The 23,458-nt window shown below is 42.0% G+C and overlaps 2 protein-coding genes across 2 annotated transcripts in view; one reads left to right on the top strand and one right to left on the bottom strand.

The window, feature by feature from the left end:
- Positions 1–23,458, bottom strand: part of OOSP2 (oocyte secreted protein 2) — a 93,751-nt gene that overhangs the window by 65,869 nt on the left and 4,424 nt on the right. The gene's annotated exons all lie outside the window — the stretch shown is intronic.
- On the top strand, positions 134–22,710 carry CBLIF (cobalamin binding intrinsic factor). The gene is made up of 10 exons (XM_032356800.1): positions 134–329; positions 2,089–2,265; positions 3,440–3,553; positions 4,189–4,329; positions 6,431–6,612; positions 10,774–10,951; positions 13,427–13,628; positions 16,516–16,634; positions 18,697–18,765; positions 22,278–22,710. Exons 1-9 carry the CDS (start codon positions 251–253, stop codon positions 18,756–18,758), a joined length of 1,254 nt encoding a protein of 417 aa, XP_032212691.1. The 5' UTR covers positions 134–250; the 3' UTR covers positions 18,759–18,765; positions 22,278–22,710.

Here is a 23,458-nt window from a genome sequence, read left to right as displayed (position 1 = left end):
CGACTGTGCCTCCTAGAAGTCACCTCCACACTCCTGGGAGGATGGATAGGCGGGAACTTAGATAAGCATATGGAAATTAGTTCTATCAGAGAAGGAGGGGTCAGCTTAAGTGGTTAGGAGTGGCCAGAAGGGGGAGGACGCCAGACTGTTTGACAAAAAGAAGCGCATATAAGAGAAAGTAGAGAAACACCCTGCTTTCAAACACGGGGATCTGTACACGGGAGCCTTAGACTAAACAAGAGAGAGTGGGATGACCTGGTTCACCCTCCCCCTCCTGAACCTTCTCTGGGCTGCAGCTGGGACCAGCACCTGGACCCGAAGCTCATGCTGTGAGTATGGTGGTTTTTCCAGAGAGGTCAGGGGAGCAGTTCCCCCGGGGCACAGGGGGAAACCTCACACACGGAGGTCTGCTGAGGAGAAGGTGATTGAAAACGGCAATCACGGGGCACCTGGGTGGCTCAGTGGGTTAAGCCTCTGCCTTCGGCTCAGGTCATGATCTCGGGATCCTGGGATCGAGTACAGCATCAGGCTCCCTGCTCAGCAGGGAGCCTGCTTCCCCCTCTCCCTCTGCTGCTCCCCACACTTGTGCTCTCTCTCCTTCTCTCACTCTCTGTCAAATAAATAAATTCTTTAAAAAAAAAAAAGAAAAGAAAAGAAAAAAGGAAAGAAAACGGCAATCACTGTAGGAGTTCCAAGTGGGCAAGTCAGAGTGAGTGTGTGCTGCATCCTTCCTGACTGAACCCCGTAAGTGCTTGGAGAGGCAAGTCTATGCATTTTACCTTAGAAGAGGTTGAAATAGTGGTGCAGGAGCAATGGATGGCAGCACAAAGAGAGGCGCTCAGAGCTGTTCTGACCAAATGCCACTGCTGGCGGATGTCTGGAACTCACTGAGGACAGCTCGTATCCCATGTCTTCCACATTTTCCATGTAAGACTGAGAAGAAAAGGGGGTGCCTGACTGGCTTCGTTGAGGAGCATGGAACTCTTGATCTCAGGGTTGTGAGTTCGAGCCCCGTGCAGAGTGCAGAGATTTTAAAAAAAAATCTTTTAAAAAGGAAGGTCACCTGGGTGGCTCAGTCAGTTGAGCATCTAACTCCTTTCAGTTCAGGTCATGATCTCAGGGTGGTGGGATCAAGCCCAGCGTTGAGTGCTGCTCTTAGGAAGGAGTCGGCTTGTCTCTTTCCCTCTGTTCCTCTCCCTGCTGGCCCCCAGGTCACTCTCACTCTCTTTCTCAGTCTCTCTCTCTCTCAAATAAATAAATAAATAATAAAATCCTTTAAAAAAAAAGTCCTTTTTTTTTTTTAGGATTTATTTATTTGAGAGAAAGAGAGAGTGAGGTGGGGTGGGGAAGATGGAGAGAGAGAGAGACTCTCAGGCAGACTTCATGCTGAGCACAGAGCTGGACGTGGGGCTCCATCCCAGGACCCTACGGTCAGGACCTGAGCGAAAAACCAAGAGTTAGACACTTAATCAACTATACCACCCAGGCACCTCCCTGAAAAAAGCTAACTTTAAAATAAAAGAGTGAGAAAAAAATACAAGGAAATCAGTGATTTCTAGGAATCTGCTAAAAATAATATGAAATGGCCATGAGCCATATTGCTTGAACTTCCTAAGAGAGAAGTCACCTTGTTAAACATAAGGGTTGTTTGAGGAGATCCAACATCTAACTGGTCTACCTGGTCTCAAAAGAAAATGTCAATGTTTTCTCCACCTCTCTTTATTTTTTTAAAGAATTTATTTATTTATTTATTTATTTATTTATTTGACACAGAGAGAGAGACATCGAGAGAGGGAATACAAACAGGGGGAGTCGGAGAGGGAGAAAGAAGCAGGCTTCCCACTAAGCAGGGAGCCAGATGTGGGGCTTGATCCCAGGACCCCAGGACCATGACCTGAGCCAAAGGCAGACACTTAATGACTCAACCACCCAGGTGCCCCTCCATCTCTATTAGGGACACTAGAGGGTGTCCCTGAAAATGTTAATGCTAACTAATCCTGTCTTCTAGCAGAGTGACACATGGGAAACACGTTTCTGAGATGAGAGAGAGTAGATTAGGGGTTTAGTAAATGGCTTTTCTCTTCTCAGTTGTTCCCCCAGCACAGCAGCCCTTGGTTCATGGCATACAAATGCTCATGGAGAACTCTGTGACCAGCTCAGCCCACCCCAATCCCAGCATCCTGATTGCCATGAACCTGGCCGGAGCCTACGACATGGAGGCCCAGAAGCTCCTAACTGACAAGCTCATGGCCAGTGACAGTGCAGGTGAGAAATCAGAGCCTTTCTACACGCTCCCTGATTCTCCAGGCTCAGATCCCAACTTCACATCCCCACACACACCAGTGCCATCTGTGATTGTCCCTGAATCACCCAAACACCTTTCCCTATGTACCTGGAAAGAAAGGTTTGTGAAGTCAGAGCATCTGTAGAGTTACACAGGAAAGCAGAATAAGCTCTAGACCAGACATTAAAAAGAGGGGGCTTGCAGCTCTGGCTCCACCATGTATTAACTCTGGAACCTTGAACAGGTCGCAAATCCAGACCAACCTCACGCCTTCGTTTGCAAAATGCAGATGATTCTAATAACAAGGACTCTAACAGTAATAATAACAATAATAATAATCAAATCTCTGTTCTGCCTACTTCACAGGAGTTGCCTTGAGGATCGAGTTAGATACTAAAGTTAAAATTATTTTCAGGTTATGAGTTTGTATGGGTGCCCATGCTGCTTTTCTAAATAGATACCAGGGATTCCTGAGGAAGCTGTCGAGTCACACAGTGGTCACTAGATTCAACCCTCCTTGAACATTTTTCCATACTTCTTTCCTTAAGAAAAACAAGATCAAAAAACTATCTAGAGGTACCTGGCTGGCTCCATGGTGGGAACATGTGGCTCTTGATCTCCGGATTGTGAGTTTGAGTCCCAGGCTGGGAATAACGATTACTTAAAAAAAAATTTTTTTTTAATCTTTTTAAAAAATTATCTAATCGTATTGGGTTTTTATTTTCCTCTCTGACAAGATTTGGTATTTTTTAAGAAGATTTTTTTTTAATTTCTTTTCAGCGTTAACAGAATTCATTGTTTTTGCACCACACCCAGTGCTCCATGCAATCCGTGCCCTCCTTAATACCCACCACCTGGTTCCCCAACCTCCCACCCCCGCCCCTTCAAAACCCTCAGATTGTTTTTCAGAGTCCATAGTCTCTCATGGTTCATCCCCCCCTCCAATTTCCCTCAACTCCCTTCTCCTCTCCATCTCCCCTTGTCCTCCATGATATTTGTTATGCTCCACAAATAAGTGAAACCATATAATTGACTCTAATCGTATTACTAAAAAATCAAAATGATCTGGCGATCAGATCAGAGAGCTCAGCCCTGAACCCTGGCACACTCTCCCCTGAGAATACCTTTGTGACTGTTTTGTTCTCTCCTCCACAGACCTGACCATTGGTCAACTCGCCCTTACCATCATGGCCCTCAACTCCTCCTGCCGAGACCCTGGGAATAAAGTGTCAGTTCTACAGAGACAAATGGAAAGTTGGCCACCCTCAGGTAAGACCTCAGCAGAAGGGAGGGGAGGGTGAGGCAAATGGTCCTTCCTGAGAGTATTAAACCTAGAACAAAAAAGATGGGTGAGGGGCGCCCAGGTGGCTCAGTGGGTTAAAGCCTCTGCCTTCAGCTCAGGTCATGATCCCAGGGTGCTGGGATCGAGCCCCACATCGGGCTCCCTGCTCAGGAGGAGCCTGCTTCTCTCTCTCTCTCTCTCTGCCTGCCTCTCTGCCTACTTGTGATCTCTGTCAAATAAATAAATAAAATCTAAAAAAAAAAAAAAGACGGATGAGTGGAAAATGAGGGAGGGGATACAAGTTATCTCCACTCAGGATTCTTTGGATAACCACACAGTGAGATATTCACTTCGATTCCAAATGTACTAGAGAAGATCACCATCCTGGGAAACAGACTTGTGCCGTCACCTGAAAACAGTCATCCTTTTTATTCTCTTGTCCTGCTGGGTGACATTCTTATTCTGAGAAGTGTTAAAGTTAGCTTTTGCCAATATGGAGTCTTTCTTTTTTGGACAGGTTTTCTGGAAATTTCTGCTTTAAAGGTTTGACTTTTACCTTTTTCACAGATGTCCTCATTATGGTGAATGTTAATCTTACAGAGACCCTCTGTCCCCTTCCCAGGTCCCAGTGCTCCAGCTGCAAACTTCTATGGGCCCAGTCTGGCGGTCCTGGCGTTGTGCCAGGAGAACCCAACAAGAGCCTTACCCATAGCAGCCCGCTTTGCCAAGATCCTGAGGTTTGGTTCCTCCCCCTTCAATACCGGTGAGTTGGTTGCCACTTCCAAACACTGCCCTGAGCTGGGAATATCAAGGACACTCAGTGGGGGAGGGGGGCAGGAGGGGAAAGTGGGAGGGGGAGCTTTCCATGGCGGAGGAGACAAGGGTCATGAAAATGTCTGCAGATGGAAGGCACTGAACAATCATTTGCTGAACATGTGAATTAGGGAATAAGTGAAAGGGAGACAGTAAAACAAAGAAACCAGGGCAACACTTGAAATGTCTGACAATGACAGAATCTCTACCGGGAACAATAAATAAGTCACACAAGTCAGCAGTTATTCCCAGACAAATTCTTAAATGATTAAATCAATGTCTAGACCCAAGTCTTATCCTGAAACCTTTTTTTTTAAAGATTCATTTATTTCTGTCAAATAAATAAATAAAATCTTTTATATATATAATATAAATATATATTTATACATATATATAAACATATATATATTACATATTATATATAGTTACATATAATTACATATAATATATTACAATATATATTATATATAAAAGATTCATTTATTTATTTTAGAGAGAGGGAGAGCAGGGAGAGGGGCAGAAGGCAAGGGAGAGAGAGAACCTCGAGCTGACTTCACCCTGACCGCAGAGCCAGACACAGGGCTCCATCTCACGACCCTGGGATCATGACCTGAGCCGAAACCAAGTCAGACACTTAAATGACTGGGCCACCCAGACCCCCTGAACCCTCTCTCTTATCACTACTGATGATTCTACTCTCTGTTCTTCTCCATGTTTCTCCTTATAACATCCTGATATTCTCTTTCTAGTAAACAGATAATCTCTGAACCCTAAACCCATGATGCTCCTCCCCTTCAAGGATACACTAGAACCATGTTACTTCTTCATTCTGTAAGAGAAGCTTTTTCCCCTACAGCACCACATCCTTTTCTGTCCACCCTTCTGCAGGTCATGATACCTGCCCTGAGTAACACCCTCTCTGTGGACATTATCACGTGCCCTTCATTCATGGTCACCTTTCCTCCTTTGGACTCACAAGCAATAGCATATCTCGGGTTTCCACCCCGTTAACCACCCTGCCCCTGCAACCTCTCTTGTTTCAGGCAAACTCTCCCATTTCAGTCTCTTTCAGATCATAATCAAGTACTCTACTGCCCTCCCTGTGGCTCAAGAGCAGACAGGTCTCTGTTTTCCATCTGGGACCTCATGCATTGCTAGGGAGTCTGTCAGTTCAGGAGATTTGACTTCTTGGCCACCAATGGTTTCAACAACACTGTCATCCTTAATGAGGTTATACAATTCAGGTGGTGATTATAGGAGGGAGAAGATCAGAGAAGTCATCTGGCAAGTCTTTCACTTGTTCTCTCTTGTCCTGCCGTAGCTTGCTCATTCAATCCACATACACTTTCCCATGCAAATAATGAAAATGCCCCTGTGCCAGGTGCCCTGGGGCGTGCAAAGTTCCCACCATCCAGTTGCTCACAGAGCACAGTAACGATAAAACAGAGCAGAGAGTGCTGAGATGGCAAAACAGGTCCGAACAACACATGATAAAAATGCTCAGGAAAGAGGGGCACCTGCGTGGCTCAGTTAAGTGTCCAACTCTGGATCTCAGCTTGGGTCTTGATCTCAGGGTCAGGAGTTTAAGCCCCACATTGGGCTCCATGCTGGGTGTGGAGCCTATTTTTTGAAAAGTTCAGAAAAGAGACTGTACCTGTGGCACTGGGCAGACCAAAGGTTTCACTGAAAGGTGGTGATGGCCGGGCCTTCCAGAACTGGTGAAATTTTTAAAAGATAAACACTGGGACAAGAAAAATGAGACTGAATGAAGCACCAGTCTACATGAATTAAAAACATGAGCCTTAGATCTGGGTTGAGGTCCTGGCACTGCTACTTACCAGCTGTGTGGCCTTGGGCCATTACTTGGCCTCTATGTGCCTCCATTTCCTTATCCCTTCAGTGGAGTTCATTATAGGTCCTATCTCACAGGTTGTCCTGAAGAATAAGGGAGATAATGTAGTTGGAACGCAATAAGCACACAGTAAATGTTAGCTGTTCATATTGTTGGGTGATGGTTGTCTCACCCACCTCCCACCAACCATGATTCACAGACACAGGAGCTATGGCGACCTTGGCTCTGACTTGTATGTACAACAAGATCCCAGAAGGTTCAGATGAAGGTTTCAAAATTCTGTTCAGTGAGGTACTACAGGAAGTCGTGAAGAATGTCAGCATGAGGATCAAAGACAATGGCATCATTGGAGACATCTACAGTACTGGCCTGGCCATGCAGGTAAACACATCACCTATGCTTCTTTGGTGGGCCCATGCCAGTATGATAAGACTTGATTGTGGGATCAAGACACCAGGTTCTTACAATTATATCTCTGGGGAAGATAAGCTAGTATGACTTGAGGTAGATTCCTCGTGGTGTTTGTCTCAGTTTCTCTACTGGTAAAACACAGGTGTTAATTCCTTCCTACCTCATAAGTAAAGGGTGAAAATAAAATTATAAGAATTCCCTTCTCTTTCTTGGAAAAAAAATAAATCCCAGAAACATATCAGGATATTACTGACAATGATCAGTGTGTTCATAATAATCATAGATTGATGAGAATTTGATGTATAAAAAATAAGATATTAAGATAGGCCCTCAAAAAAATTAAATTTTCTAATTCCATCTTGCCAGTCAAGTGTTCTTTTTTTAGCCCTTTATCTTGATCCAGAAAATGTAGGCTTATGTTCAAACTGAACACAGGTTGAAACAACCTGAACACAGCAGTGAAAACACCTAAAGCTGACCTGTCAAGCTCCTATAATCTCGATCTCACTGCAACTTCACACAGTGTTCTAAATGGGAATCATGTGTGTCTGGTACTCTGTCCATACTTAATCCTATGTTTCCCTAGTACAGAACCCAGGCTTGGACTCCATAAGATGCTGTTTGATATATCTCCAAATGCAACCCTCACCCCATTGATTAGGGTTGACTAGGGCAGCATCTTCCCATGGAAGACATACTAATGATAGTGGGGAGAGGTAACCAGCTAGAATCAGAAATTAAAGGGTCATCTGTGGCCAAATCGTCTAGACCAAACTCAGAAGTTCATGCTCCGAAGTCATAAAATGCCTTATGTGATTCATGGAAAAACTGTACCATGACCTTCTCAACTCAGAAAGCCCAGGAAACAGAACCCTGGAGTTACAATGCCAGGTCTAAACCTAATATAGCTCTGGACTAGTGGTGAAAAGAAATCCTTTGGGGGAGAGGAGCAGAGACTCCCCGGATGTTCCACACATTAGAAATTAGCAAAGGACATAAACAGATTAGAAATTAGTTTATGTTGGGGCTCCTGGGTGGCTCAGTGGTTTGGGCTGCTGCCTTCGGCTCGGGTCATGATCTCAGGGTCCTGGGATCGAGCCCCGCATCGGGCTCTCTGCTCCGCAGGAAGCCTGCTTCTCTCTCTCTCTCTCTCTCTCTCTCTCTCTCTGCCTGCCTCTCTGCCTACTTGTGATCTCTGTCTGTCAAATAAATAAATAAAATCTTTAAAAAAAAAAAGAAATTAGTTTATGTTAAACACAAAAGTAAATACAATATCACCACTCCAATGTGCAATGTATTGGAGCAACTAATGAGGACAACGTCAGCTTCCATGGCATGTCAAGGTGAATGAAGTTTTGTCGTGGAAAAAAAGACTGTTACCACGGCTGAATCATCCAAGAACAATCCTGGGATTCAGGGCTAGAAAGCCTTGTGGAATATCAGAGGCAGTGTGGACAGGATATAAGATGGGTTTTATCTATACCTCACTTAAAATAAACTTGCTTCCCCTTAATGCCAGACAGAGAAAAGTTTGCTTTTGCTAATTAGGTTTATGAATTCCGTTTGGGATTTTCTCACCCACAGGGTACACTCTGATAAGCTGTACCTAAGAATTAAAGCTTTATTTATGAAAAGGCAAGACCTCATCCTTATCTGATATCATAGGTCATATGTATTTATAATCAGTTAGGATACATAACCTCTCTTTACTCGAGTTATGGCACATAACGAGAATTTACCCAAGCAGCCTGAAGTCTGAAATCACCAGATATCTAATACACGACTTTTTTTCTAATTTAAAATGTTCTTCTGTGGAAAAGCAAAGGGCTCTCAAGATGTCACAACTTGAGTTTGAATCCCAGATCTCCCACCACTGTGGGCAAATATTGAATTTTTCTGAATTTCACTTTCCCCATAAAAACAAGGTTGCAAAGGAATTTTTTTAAAACATCACAAGCACAATGTGATGCCAATAAGTGTTCATGGTTTCTGCCAGTGGAAGAGTGGTGATCTTAAGCTTCCTCTCCGGCCTTCATTCATCCTCTTTCAGGATGCCCGTGCCCTTCAAGCAGCCTGGGCCACCCACCTGGCTTCCCTAGGCACTCGGGAGGCACTTCCTCTGTTGTAGAATTTCTTCTCTGCTTTCTATCAAGAATCCAAAGCCTTCAAAGTTCCTCTTAACCTGGGGATTTAACTTGGAAAAAGGATCTGATAAACATCTTTATGCAAAGCCATTAATGAGTTCTCATAGGTAATGTGTTATTCCTCTCTAGAGTGTTGGCATTGGTAATGTTTTATCCCAAGGGGATCCATCTTGCTTTTGGGATCTGAGAGGTGAATATGGCAAATGAACAAGATCTGGCTGCTGAGGAGGATCTACCTGAAGCCCCTTAAGCCAAGCTGCCCCGTAAAGTGACCTCTGGCAGAGCAAAGAGGTCTAACAGTGATGGTCATGTCAAAAACTGTTGGGTCGTTCATCAGCTGCCTTTGGCTCACAGAGCCATTTCTTTTTTTTTCTTTTTTTTTTTTTTTTAATTTCTTTTCAGCTTAACAGTATTCATTGTTTTTGCACCACACCCAGTGCTCCATGCAATCCGTGCCCTCTCTAATACCCACCACCTGGTTCCCCCAACCTCCCACCCCCCACCCCTTCCCTTCAAAACCCGCAGATTGTTTTTCAGAATCCATAGTCTCTCATGGTTCACCTCCCCTTCCAATTTCCCCCAACTCCCTTCTCCTCTCTAACTCCCCATGTCCTCCATGCTATTTGTTATGTTCCACAAATAAGTGAAACCATATGATAATTGACTCTCTCTGCTTGACTTATTTCACTCAGCATAATCTCTTCCAGTCCCGTCCATGTTGCTACAAAAGTTGGGTATTCGTCCTTTCTGATGGAGGCATCATACTCCATAGTGTATATGGACCACATCTTCCTTATCCATTTCGATCTGACTCTCTTCTCTCACTTCCTATTCCAAGCTTCAGGTGAATCAGTCACCAGCAATCTCAAACCACTGACTTACTCTGAGGGTCATGGTCAGCACAACCCTAAAGGGAAGGAGGTGGTGATAATAGCTTACACATTACACATAACAAAATGCTTTTGCTTATTGTCCCACATCTGAACCTCAAATGAACCCGCAAAGGTAGGAAGAAATTGTGATTTCTATTTTACTCATGTGATACAAATCTCAGCAAAGTAGAATGAATTGCTTGGAGCATTAATCAAGAACTACTGTGCAGATAACAGAAACCCAAATAATTTTTGCTTAAGAAAAAAATGGGGATTTACTATTTCATGTTATAAACTAGAAGGTCCATGGCTAGATTAAATGGTTTCAGGATTAAGCAGAATAAAGGACTCAGATTGTGCTTTTAGGCACTACTCTTTTTTTGTCACTCAGCCCTGGTTTTCCTCACTGTCTCCTATGGCATGGTTTCTTCAAAGGGGCTGAAGAAGATGGTCACAGCCCAGTGATAACTTACATGGTCCCAGCTGAATACCCCAGAAGGAGGAAAAGACATGCTTCTCTCTCTGAATGTCTATATGTCAGGGAAGGATGCTGGCTAGTGGGGTGCCCACTAATCACTATTAGCAAAAGGACGGCACTCTAAGATTACCCCAGCCCAGGCTAGGAGTCCACCCCTGTGGCCAGGCTTGTGGAACCTCTGGCTAACTGTCCTGACATGATCACAAAGTACGGGAGGAGTCTGCCAAAGGCTGTGCAGGACAACACAAAACAAAGAGCACTGCTATGTTTGGATGACCAGATGTCCCAGACTAACACTGCTCCTGGAGCTTGCTTTCCCTGGGACTCACCTTCATTCTACATTCAAGAACTGTTTTATACACATATGCTATAAATACAGCAGCCCCAGTAGTGTTCCTCAAATCTAACTGGTGCACTGATATTTGTTGTGTGACTGCTATGTGACAGACCCTGAGCTAAGAGGTGGAAACACAGCAGGGAACAAGACAGACAATGTCCCAAACCTTGGGCAGCTCAGTTTTGGACTCTGAGTGATCCCCCAAGATTAGTGATCAAGTATATCTCTTGTAAAGCTTATAGAGGCCAACTCTCAGCTCTGCCTAATCAATCTCTCATTCCCTCTCTCTCCTGCCCCCAGGCTCTCTCTGTGACACCTAAGCAACCTAACAAGGAGTGGAACTGCCAGAAGACCATGGACACAATACTTCAGGAGATTGAGCAGGGGAAATTCCACAATCCCATGTCCATTGCCCAAATCCTCCCTTCCCTGAAAGGCAAGACATACCTGGATGTGCCCCATGTGTCCTGCAGCCCTGGTAAGAACTCTTAACATCTGCCTTTCCTTATGTCGTAAAGTAGTGGCTCCTTATGTGGATCAATTTTAAGTGGCACACAGGCTTATTACGTAGGCAGAGCCACATCTGATATCCAATCCCCAACCGTTGTGTGCTAATACACAGCCATGGCAGCCTGTCCTCAGAATTTAGCCCCTATGTCTACTTCACTCAGTACACATTAAGTGAAAACCTACTATACACATAGCATTTTGTGAGATGCTGGTGAAGAGGGGATATCCATGGTCCTAACAATCAGATGATACATAACTTCCTTCATTCGTTTGACAAATGCACCAAACCTCATGCACTATCTTATGATACCTGCTCTTTACAAGGTCAGGATACAGATATGTAGACAAAAACTACAACATTTGGAAGAATGAAATAAGTATTACACAGAAATAGAAGCCACATGTAGTGCATAGCAAAGAAAGTGTGACCAATCATTGAGCGGGTCTGAGACACTTATGAGAAAAAGAGTTGGATTTTAAGCCCGGATTTGGGGATCTAAATACAAGGCCTTGGTGCTCCTGGCACACCAAAGGAATGGGGTGGAAATGAGGCATTAATATGCCTTTTTATTTTAAATATCTCTATTTTAGCCAATTAAAAATATAATATAGGGCTACTTAAAAATTCAAACTTTGTAGAAATATGCACAAAGAAAGTGGGAGTCCTGCATAAAATTTTATCTCTCCAGCGATAATGAGTCTTGGCAAAGACAGCTCCAACTCCTCCTTCTAGACAAATACTAGTATAGAGTACTGATGTCTTATGTTACATGGATTTGTTGAGATAAGCAGAGATTATTAAATTCCTTGCCTATCTCAGTACAGAGTCTATACACACTGTAATCAAGCAACCCAATCCTAATCACACCAAACACAGCTATATTCACCGAACTCCTTAGGCTGCTTCCCAGTGATTTCCCAACCTGAACAAGGTGGCCATGGAGTCTTTCCAAGGACTCTACACTATAGTTGCCCAGGTGTTTTGTTAGATGGTCTGAAACTTACTACCTTTGTTTCCAGATTCACAGTGTTACCAAAAATCCCACAAATCCACAGAACTCAACCATGTAAAACACATGACTTAGGGCTAACCATCCTCCTTTCTGGTTATAAATTCTTCTTTTTTTCCTAAAGATTTTATTTATTTATTTGACAGAGAGAGAGAGAGAGAGAATAAGGAAGCAAAGAGGCAGGCAGTGGCGGGGGTGGGGGAGGGCAGGCTCCCCGCTGAGCAGAGAACCCGATGCATGGCTCCATCCCAGGACCCTGGGATCATGACCTGAGCAGAAGGCAAAGGCTTTAACCAACTGAACCACCCAGGTGCCCCTGGTTATAAATTCTTTTAACAAAACTAATGTTCAATATAAAATGAGCCATCTTCACATCACACAGCTTCAGGGAAATACACATCAAAACCACAGTGAGATACCACCTCACACCAGTCAGAATGGCTAAAATTAACAAGTCAGGAAATGACAGATGCTGGCGAGGATGCGGAGAAAGGGGAACCCTCCTTCACTGTTGATGGGAATGCAAGCTGGTGCAACCACTCTGGAAAACAGCATGGAGGTTCCTCAAAAAGTTGAAAATAGAGCTACCCTACAATCCAGCAATTGCACAACTGGGTATTTACCCCAGAGATACAAATGTATACGAAGGGGCATGTGCACCCGAATGTTTGTAGCAGCAATGTCCACAATAGCCAAACTATGGAAAACTATGGAAAGAACCTAAATGTCCATCAACAGATGAATGGATAAAGAAGAGGTTGTATATATACACACAATGGAATACTATGCAGCCATCAAAAGAAATGAAATCTTGCCATTTGCGATGACGTGGATGGAACTAGAGGGTATTAGGCTTAGCGAAATAAGTCAATCAGAGAAAGATAACTATCATATGATCTCCCTGATATGAGGAAGTGGAGAAGCAACATGGGGGGCTTGGAGGGTAGGAAAAGAATAACTGAAACAAGATGGGATCAGGAGGGAGACAAACTATAAGAGGCTCTTAATGTCACAAAACAAACTGAGGGGGGCTGGGGGAGGGGGGTAGGGAGAGGGTGGTGGGTTATGGACATTGGGGAGGGTATGTGCTATGGTAAGTGCTGTGAATGAAGTGAGTAAACCTGGCAATTCACAGACCTGTACCTCTGGGGCTAATAATACATTATATGTTTATGAAAAATAAAAAAGATATTTAAAAAAAGAAAAGAAACAGTTAAAATGAGCCATCAGCTCTTCAGCTATGAGCAATTCTCTAGATTGGAATGAGAGCTTCATAGATCACATGAGTTCCTCAGAACCACACACAAAAGACACAAAATCTTTGCCATTTCTTGAAATGTTTCTTTAGGATAAGTTGCCAATAACAGAGATTTTTGCACCTATAATAAAAGCCCTGTAATCATTAACAAATGTGGCCTCTTCACTCTTCACAGGTGTTGAAGTGCAACCAACTCTCCCCACTCAACCCAGCCCTGTTCCCACCACAGCATACAACATCACCATCATATACACCATAAATAACCAGTTGAGGGGGGTGGGTCTGCTCTTCAATGAGACCATGGACATTAGTGTGAAAAGTGGATCAGTACTACTTGTTGTCCTAGAGGAAGCACAACGCAGAAATCCCACGTTCAAGTGAGTGCTGTAAGCAATGTTCACCATTCTCCCCAAACCCCACCTGAATTCCCATTCTCTCCCACCTTCCTTCATTTTCTTACTTTTTTTTCCTTCTGATAATTTAACATCATTTCATCTCCCCCTTGAGAAGCATGCAATCTAGTAACTATCAAAGCTGGCTCAGGAAAATTCAATCACCCCAGTCAACATACGATGGAGTTTTACAAACAGGAATTCAAAGCGGGGAGAGTCTATTGTGGGTTAAAACAGTCCAGGAAGGCTTGTGGCTTTGGAGCCCATTTGAAAAATAAGTACTGTTAGGAAGATGGGGAAAGATGGTATTCTAGAAAGAGGGAATGGCTAGGACAAAGCATTTGAGACAGGAATAAGCAAGGACTTCAGGGTCGGTGGGTAGGCCAGCTTGACTAGAGAAGAGAATAGGGGACTGACTCAAGTGAGTAACCTGTAAGGATAGGCTGGGAGATACAAAGTCTGAAAAACCAGGTTAAGGAGATCAGACTTCTATTAGAGAAAGCACTGCAAGTTTTCAACTAAGAAAAGTCACATTGTAAAACATTAACTGGTTTGAGAATGGGAGACAAGGAGAGATCTGGGGCTAGCCTGAGGTAATGAATCTGTGAGGCGATGAAGACCTCTTCTAGGATAAACAGACTCACACCAAGGAAGACGCCACTTGGCTCTGTGAGTACTGGGGGAGAGGAGGCAGCAATAGAGAGAAGCTTCCAAACTTTTGATAGGAGTGTCAGGAGGAAAGAATGTCTTTCAGAGAAAAAGACTTAGTTCCTTTAGACATGTCTAATTGCGGGTGTTCACAACAGCAACATTAGGGAGCTTTTGGAGGTTTAGATGAAGGCCTAGAAAAAGAGGTCAGGCCAGGCGAAAGAGGTCAGACGGTCATCTGATAGAGGGGATGACTGAAGTTGAGGAACTGCGCAGAGGTAGCAGAGACAAGTTCCCAACAAGCCACAAGTCCAGAGTGTCTGGCTGGCTCAGTCAGCAGAGCAGGCGACTCTTGATCTCAGGATCGTGACTTCAAGTCCCATGTTGGGCGTAAGTTTACTTTAAAAACAACAAACAAACCAACCATGATCTATATGCCCATTTTACAGATAGCACCACATAGTCCCAAAGAGGCTAAGTAACATTCCTAAGATGCCATGACATGTAACTAGTTAAGTTGACTATGAAGCTCACGTTCCTTCCACTGTTCCTTCCACCTTTTTTCTTCTCTTGTCAGGAAAAGACAAAATATAGAAATAAATCCTGAGAAATAAAATTAAACTTGGGATGTCTTCATAGTATGCAAGAAGAGGAAGCAGCAGAGAAATATGGAGAAAACTAAGCTCACAGAAAGAGCAGAGGGGAAATGCCAGGTCCTGGAAAGGAAAAGAGGAGAGGCCTTCAAAGGACAATGATGTGACCCAAATTCTGCAGAGAGATGCCAGAGAGAAAGACTGACCAAGCCCAAGGAAGTGACACCTGAGTGGGATGTGGAACCTGTTCCACAGGATTAGGTTCCATACATTGTGCCTGCTGTCCACAGCCCAGCTCCATAATTCCCTGACTCCCACAGACAAGTCAAGACAAAAGTTGCGTTTCAAGAATACTTAGGTTTTAAATACCCTCGGAATATACCTTACTACTTCTCAGAGCTTAACTATAATTTTGCCTGATTTTTCTTTTTCTGACCGTGCATGTTATGAATACATACAGTGGACCGTTGGGGGGTGATGCATAACGAGCAAAACCTCTAAAACTAGTATTACACTGTCTGTTAATTAACTGAATTCAAATAAATTTTGAAGGGGCGGGGGGTGGAGGTTGGGGGAACCAGGTAGTGGGTATTATAGAGGGCATGGATTGCATGGAGCACTGGGTGTGGTGCAAAAATAATGAATACTGTTACACTGAAAAGAAATTTAAAAAAAAAAAAGAAATTTTCAAAAAAAAAAAAGAAAGGAACAAGACAAAGCATGTACAGTATGTCCATAATGTAATCACTGTTGACATTCTTTATGATTTGGTAGGTGTTTTCTTCTGTGCATGTTATAGATAGCTGTGACCCCTCACATGGGCAGGATAGTTATTTCATGTAAAATTTGTGTCCCACATTTTCACCTAACAATTGTTGCATGAGCATTTTTAATGTCACTTAAAAGTGTGGGAAAATACAATTTTGTCAATGCCAAAAAAAAAAAAAAAATTCAGTCTTGAATATTCATCTCATCACTCATTAAGTATTCACCCATTGTTGGGCGTTTACATTTTTAAAATTTGCTTATTGATAGGTTTTTTTAAAAAACCCATTCATTTAAGTATCATTTAGTACCAAGTGAAGTAATTTCATATCCATTAGTCATTAGCAATTTCTCTTTTAAGCATTTTTTAAAATAAACATATTTTTAATTTGCATTAATTTTATTTGTACCTAAAGGGAGACATTTTTTTAACTATGTTCGGTTAGCCACTGTATAGAACATCATGAGTTTTTGACCACTTTTCAGTGATTCATTAGATATGTATGACACTCAGCGCTCATGACAACACGTGCCCTCCTTAACACCCATCACCGGTTACCCCACCCCCCACTCCCCTCCCCTCCCCTCCCCTCCCCTCCCCGCCCCTCCCCTCCCCTCCCCTCCCCTCTGTAACTCTGTTTGTTTCCCAGAAAAGCAACTGATTCCTGCGCATTAATTTTGTATCCTGCCGCACTGGTGAATTGCTCTATGAATTCTAGTAATTTGGGGTTACTTTATGTGGATGACATGACACTTCAAGGCTTTTATATGATCTCTAAAGTATTTAGAATGTCTCTGTCTGTTCACCTTAACACCTTATTGCCTGACATAAATGAGGTTAATCACATATATTTTTATTCTTACAGATTTGAAACCACGATGACATCCTGGGGCCTTGTCGTCTCTTCTATCAATGATATCACTGAAAGTGTTCATGAGCGGACATACTGGCAATTCCTTAGTGGCAAGACACCTCTGAATGAAGGTGAGAAAAGGAAAGGAATCTGGGACTTTCTTCCATAGTCTGCAGGCTGCTTTCTTTCACTTATTTAATTCATTCATTCATTTAATCAAAAACTGTGAGACTGTATGTCTCACATGTGAGATATGTGAGATACTTGCGTATACAGTGATAAAATATACATGTACATGTACACACGTATTATGAATATATATATTCATATATATGAATTGATTTGATTGAATAACAGATAAATGATGAGTAGGTAGATGGATGGTAGAACAGGTGGCTGGCTTTCTAAAATAGCTTTTTCGAAAATGAAGAATCCTGACTCCATCCTGAACCAATGGGGACATATCCAGTGACCAAGAAAAGTGGATTGAACTATTAAAGCAATAGGAGCTGAAAAAGGAAAACCCAGATAACATGAGACACAAATAATAATAATAATAATAATAATAAAGGTAGAAAAAGTAGTGTGTGATCCAAGAAGATGGCCACTTTAGGATTTAAAAATTAAATATCATCATGTAATATAAAACCACAGTGACTTCATAGCCTGTGGGAAACAAATATGAGGAAGGGGAAACCTAGCTCTTCGTGCAGTGATGTTATTGTATGCCACATGTCAACTCTGTAGATATCAGTGATTCTCTTTTTACAGAGAGAGAAACTTAAGTCTCGGAGGCGTTAAAGGGACTTGACAAGTCCTGCATCTAGGGTGGGACTGAGCAATCATCCAGACCACGCTTCCAAACTGTAGCATGACTGTCCTTCCCCCACAGCTTCATTCAGCATTCATTTTTCTTCCTGCTCTAATGTTTTTTAAAAATCTCCAAATAGAAGAAGGTTTATGCACATTTTTGTGGGGAAGAGGCAAGAATAAAATTCAGACTTCAGCAAAACCTTAACATTCTTTAAAATTTTGCACAAATACTAAAAATAACTCTAAGTTAAAGAGCCATGCATGCTATTTTGTCTAAGGAAGATGTTCGCTAGTTAAAGGATGTTAATCGTCACCGTGCAGGGAGATGTAAGGCCACATAGGGTCACAGCAGAGCTGTGGCTGCGGCTTTGTAAGATGCTTCATTATCCAAGATTACGAATGGGAGAGATGTTTTCTTAGAGTCTGTCAGGTATATAACAAAATCTGTCCAGTCAGAATTTGTTGAATTGCAGCAAAACACATAATAAAGACCTGTTACATAAGAGTTCGTTAGAAGCCCCTTCTCCTACTTACTAGCTGCTTTAGGCAAAGAGTGAATCTTCTCAGAACCAGTTTCCAGAGCTATGAAATGAACACAGTAATAGCCATGTCTTGGTTAGTATGAAAATTAAAAATAACATGTTTAAAATGAGTAAGTACAATGTCTCCTGCAGAGCACGCACTCACAAATGCTCAGTATAAGTATTATTAGTTCTCCTATCACCTTCATCTCCAGAATTGCCCAGGAACCTAAATCAGGGTTAGTCTCATGTCTGCCAATTACTTTTCTTTTCTGGGGAAAGAAGGAGAAACAGACAGGCCTCTGAAATCCAAAAAGTTCTCAGAAAGATCTTATTCTTTCTGATGCCTGGTGACTTGAAAGCTAATCATCAATACTGCCATCATCTAACTTCTCTGCCCTGAAACACAAGAATTCTCAACCCACTGCCCTTCCCTACTTTTGGCAAAATCTTCAAAAGTGAACATGAGTTCCTACCTCGAATGTTCTAAACTTGGCTTAACTAAGTCATTTTCTTGCACTCTTACCATGTGTCAGGTACTATATTAGGCATCTGGCAGTCATTATTCCTAATCCTGAAATGATTCTTTGGGGTAAATATTATTAGTGCAGTTTTAGACATGAGGTAAAGGAGGATCTCACAATTTAAGGGGCTTGTCCAAAGACATGCTCCATGTGGCAACTCTGAGCCTGGAAACAAAGACTCCCTAAATCTCAATTCCATGCTCTTCCATAGTCATCAAGCTGCCCATTGCACTCTGGGATGATTTTCCTCCTCTAGCAAGGGGGCTGGTCCTTTGGGAGGTGGGAGTGGTTACATGCACCATGGTCTCCTCATGTTCTTCTCTGCTTGTTTCCAGGAGTTGCCGACTACAAACCCGCCGACCATGAGCACATCACGGCCAATTTCACACAGTACTAAGGACAAGGTGGGTTCAGGTTCTCTCAAACATCTTCAAAAGATGGTGGAATTTTTGTTCACTTTATTCCAAGTCTATGCAAAAATACCCTGGATATCTACAATGCTGCTATATTCCTGCTAAAAACGCAGAAACCACTATGTAGAATAAATGATTCAAACTTCCCAGGAGTCTTAACATCTGTGACCCATGAAAAAAGGTCCAGCTTCTCAAGGCAATGACTGCCAATCATCATTTAAACCTAGGATGAGGGGAGGAGAGAGAGCCCAGGTGTTGTCTTTGGAGTTCATTCTGATCTTCATGATTAATTAACAAATGGATTCCTTTATTTCTACAAATGAAGTGATATATATATTAAAAACTCCTATTTTTAAAAAACCTATTTTTGTTTCTTATACCAAGTACTGTTTTTCAAATCACTTAGTGAAATGACCAAAATTATTTCATGAGTCTCCCAAATGGTTTAGAACTAGGTAAATCATGTTCATACTCTCCCCTTGCATTTCTAGTGCTCATTCTGGGTAAAATTAGTTTAAAATGTATATTTTTATATAATTTCTAGATAAATACACACATTTAATATGTAAGTATAACCTATAATATGTAATATAAAATTTGATATCTATTTTATATTTTATATCTATTTTATATATTAAATATAAATATACATTTAAAATCCCAAACCACACATATAACATGTGTATTTTACACAGTAAATAGAAATACAGATCTATAACCACACCCCATACCTACATTTGAAAGAAAAATTAAGTTTTCAAAGACAGTCGTAACTCTATTCTCTGCTGGTAGGAGTCAACACTGGTACCAACTTTCTAGTGAAGGATATGAAAATTGTATCAAAAGACCTAAAACAGACTCAAGTACAACCTCCAAAATCTCAATTCTCAAAAGTATACAAAGGAGAGAATCACAATAGGGCACAGATATACCGGAATCAAAATGTGTGCTGAGGCAATTACAGAGCAAACCCTAGAGATGGAGCCTCAGTACATTTCCTTTTTTTTTTTTTTAATTTATTTTCAGCATAACAGTATTCATTATTTTTTCACCACACCCAGTGCTCCATGCAATCCGTGCCCTCTCTAATACCCACCACCTGGTTCCCCCAACCTCCCACCCTCCCACCACTTAAAACCCCTCAGATTGTTTTTCAGAGTCCATAGTCTCTCATGGTTCACCTCCCCTTCCAATTTCCCCCAACTCCCTTCTCCTCTCTAACTCCCCATGTCCTCCATGCTATTTGTTATGCTCCACAAATAAGTGAAACCATATGATAATTGACTCTCTCTGCTTGACTTATTTCACTCAGTACATTTCCTGAACTGACCCCAAGGCAGAGATTCACCTGCCCTAGCCCAATCTCCCCGCCCCAGCTGCTCAGAGCAAGAGCCTGCCCTCTGGCAAGAGGGGCTCCCAGGAGAAGGAGGTGTGAGCCACCAGCCCAAGCATACCATTAGGTACATCACTGACCCCAGGAAAAGCCCAGCGCTGGTGCTGTGGTGGAAGGCACCCTCCAGGAATGTGAATAAGTGATCTCTCACAACATGCCCTGATATTCATAATATAGAAAACACGCAAACAGCCTACATGCCCACCAATAGGGCAATAGGGAGATAAACCCTGGAGGATCCATATGCTGGGATACTTAAAAGTCACTGAAATTCTTAAGTCCACATATGAGTGAGGACATACAGTATCTATCTTTCTCTGACCGACTTCACTTAGCATTATACCCTCTAGAGCATCCATGCTGTTGCACATGGCAAGATTTCATTCTTATTTATGGCTGAGTAATAGTCCATTGCATAGCTACACCGCATCTTCTTTATCCATCATCTACCAATGAACAGCTGGGCTGCTTCCCTAAATTGGCTATTGTAAATAAAGCTGCTATAAACATAGGGGCGCATATATTTGTTTGAATTAGCGTTTTCATTTTCTTTGGGCAAATACCCAGTAAAGGAATTACTGGCTTATATGTGGAATTTAAGTAACAAAACAAATGAAGAAAAAAGAGACCAAAAAACAGACTCTTAACTAGAGGGAACAAACTGGTGTGGCCAGAGGAGAACTGGGGGTGGGAATGGGTGAAATAGATGGAGAAGGTCCAAAATACACTTATGGAGGGGCGCCTGGGTGGCTCAGTCTGTTAAGCATCTGCTTTCAGCTCAAGTCATGATCCCAGGGTCCTGGGATCGAGTTCCACATCAGGTTTCATTGTTCAGAAGGGAGCCTGCTTCTCCCTCTGTCTGCCACTCCTCCTGCTTGTGCTCAGTCTCTCTCTCTCTCTGACAAATAAGTTAAAAAAAATTTTTTTTTAATGTACACTGGGATGCTTAGGTGGCTCAGTTGGCTGAGCATCTGCCTTCAGCTCAGGTCATGATCCCAGAGTCCTGGGATCAAGTCCCACATTGGGCTCCTTGCTCAGCAGGAAGCCCGCTTCTTGCTCTGCCTGTTCTGCCTGCAGCTCTCTGTGCTCCTGCTCTTTCTGACAAATAAATAAATAATCTTAAAAAATTTTAAAAAAAATTTTTTTAAAGGTACACTTATGGGGATCAGCATTGAGTAATGTATGAAGTGTTCAACCACTACTTGTATACCAGATACTAATATAACAGTGTATGTTAATTATACTTTTTTAAAAAGTTAATTAATTTTTAAAAAGTATACAAATTAATTTTTTTAATATTTTTATTTTTATGGGGGGGAGGGGCAGAAGCCTAAGCAGACTCCACACTGAGTTTGCAGCCAGACCAGGGCTTGATCCCATGACCCTGAGATCATGACCTGAACTGAAATCAACAGCCAGATGCTCAACCCGACTGAGCCACCCTGGCAGCTCTTTTAAATTTATTTTCTTAACTGTCAGTAAAATTTGTGCCGGAGATAAATACTTGCTGACATAGAAAGACATTCATGATCACCCTGATGCCATGCATGGCCAGAGTATTAGAATGGTTAACTGTGATGGAATTACTGGTAACTGATTTTGTTTGTTTGCTTCTCTAGTGTCTACATTCTCTCCATTCGATACAATAATTGGACTAGAAAATGGGAAAAATTACTTTTAACAAAGATGACTTTTTTATTTATCAATAAATTAGGCAGTGAAAGGAAGGGGTGTGTGAGAGAGAGAGAGAGGGAACCACTGTCCCCCAACTTTTGCAATGAACTGGGTGTGTTTATTTGTATTGGCAAGGACGGGGGACAGGTGAGCAAGCTGACAATGGCTCTATGACAAGTTGCGATTCCACTTTGAGGAAGTGCTGTATTAAAATGTAGTCTGTGTGTGTTCATTGCTGCATAACTGTCCAAGCATGGGTTTGGTAATGCTCTGAGAGACTATCATCAGTGTTTTTGCGACCTCTACTGGCCATGGATGGTAAAGCCTAAACTTCCTTCAGGGAAGTGGTCAATTTTCTGCGTTACTGTTTTTGTGAAGATGCAGGGGAGAGGTGGGAAGATTGTTACCAAATCCAACTGTACTTTCCTTTAACTAGATATACGAATGATGTATGCCAAGTTTGCGACTGAAGATCACACCCTGGTGAGGAAGTGGAACTACAGAGAGCCTCCTCGAGCCCCTTCCAACTAAGATCCTGTAAGTCTTTGAAATGACAAAGAATCTTGCTCAGAAGCACAAACGCCTTTGCGATTTCTAAGAAGAAGAAGAGGAATAACAACAACAACAAGAAGTATCCTGGCCAAGAAAATAAAAATAGAAAGGGAGAGAGACTAGAACAAAATAGTTCCAAATTCTATCTTGAAGACCAAACATGCAAAACAGCCATGATGTTTTTTGGACAGTAAAGTGAGTTTGACCAAACATATAAAAATATGTAATAAAGTCACGATAGTTAAAACAGTCTAGCACTGGTTTCAGATCAGGGAGAGCAAGGGAATGGAATAAAATGTTTAAAAATATATTAAGTGAGAATTTAGCATATTATAAAATCACATATTTTTTAAAGATTTTATTTATTTAGAGAGAGAGTATGAGCCTGCATTAGCAGGGAGGGGCAGAAGGAGAGAGAATCATAAGCAGGCTCCATATTCAGCACGGAGCCCAGTGCAGGGATCCACTTCATGCACCTGAAATCATGACCTGAGCTGGAATCAAAGATCCAAGACTTAACTGACTGAGCCACCCAGGGACCCCAAAAAATCACATATGAAATGAGAATTTTCAACTTGCCAAAGGACATCCCCACTTCTGGCCTTATAAGCATATTAGCAAAGTCAAAAACTTAAGAAAAGAAAGATTTTGCTGCATGAAAATTTAAAACTTAAAGGATATAATAAAATGAATAATATAATAAAATTAGAGAAGATAATAACACTGTAAAAAACTGAATCATATACAAACAAGAGTTAATATGATCAATATACAATAAGCTTTTAGAATTGACAAAAAAGAAACAGTACATTTGAATCATAGAGAAAGTACACAAACAAATCACATATGAAAAAACAGACAAACATATAAAAAAAAAGTAGGAGAAAAAGTTCAACATCACTAGTCATTGAAAAATTGCAAACTAATGTCTATTCAGTGTGTAAATTATATGAAGTAGGACTCAGAAAATGGTATTGGAAATCAAACTTAGGAGTGCCTGGAGGGCTCAGTCAGTGGAGTATGTGGCTCTTGATCTCATGGTTGTGAGTTCGAGTCCAGCTGGGG

This window comes from Mustela erminea, chromosome 9, assembly GCF_009829155.1.
Source record: "Mustela erminea isolate mMusErm1 chromosome 9, mMusErm1.Pri, whole genome shotgun sequence".
In the NCBI taxonomy this organism is placed as follows: domain Eukaryota; kingdom Metazoa; phylum Chordata; class Mammalia; order Carnivora; family Mustelidae; genus Mustela; species Mustela erminea.
Note: the sequence above shows the minus strand (reverse complement) of the source record. Positions and strands in the feature narration are given on the sequence as shown.

Coding starts and splice junctions, on each gene's coding strand:
- CBLIF (XM_032356800.1), top strand. CDS start 251: ATGACCTGGTTCACCCTCCCCCTCCTGAACCTTCTCTGGGCTGCAGCT. Junction 330..2,088: donor CTGGACCCGAAGCTCATGCT/GTGAGTATGGTG, acceptor TTCTCTTCTCAG/TTGTTCCCCCAGCACAGCAG. Junction 3,554..4,188: donor GGAAAGTTGGCCACCCTCAG/GTAAGACCTCAG, acceptor TCCCCTTCCCAG/GTCCCAGTGCTCCAGCTGCA.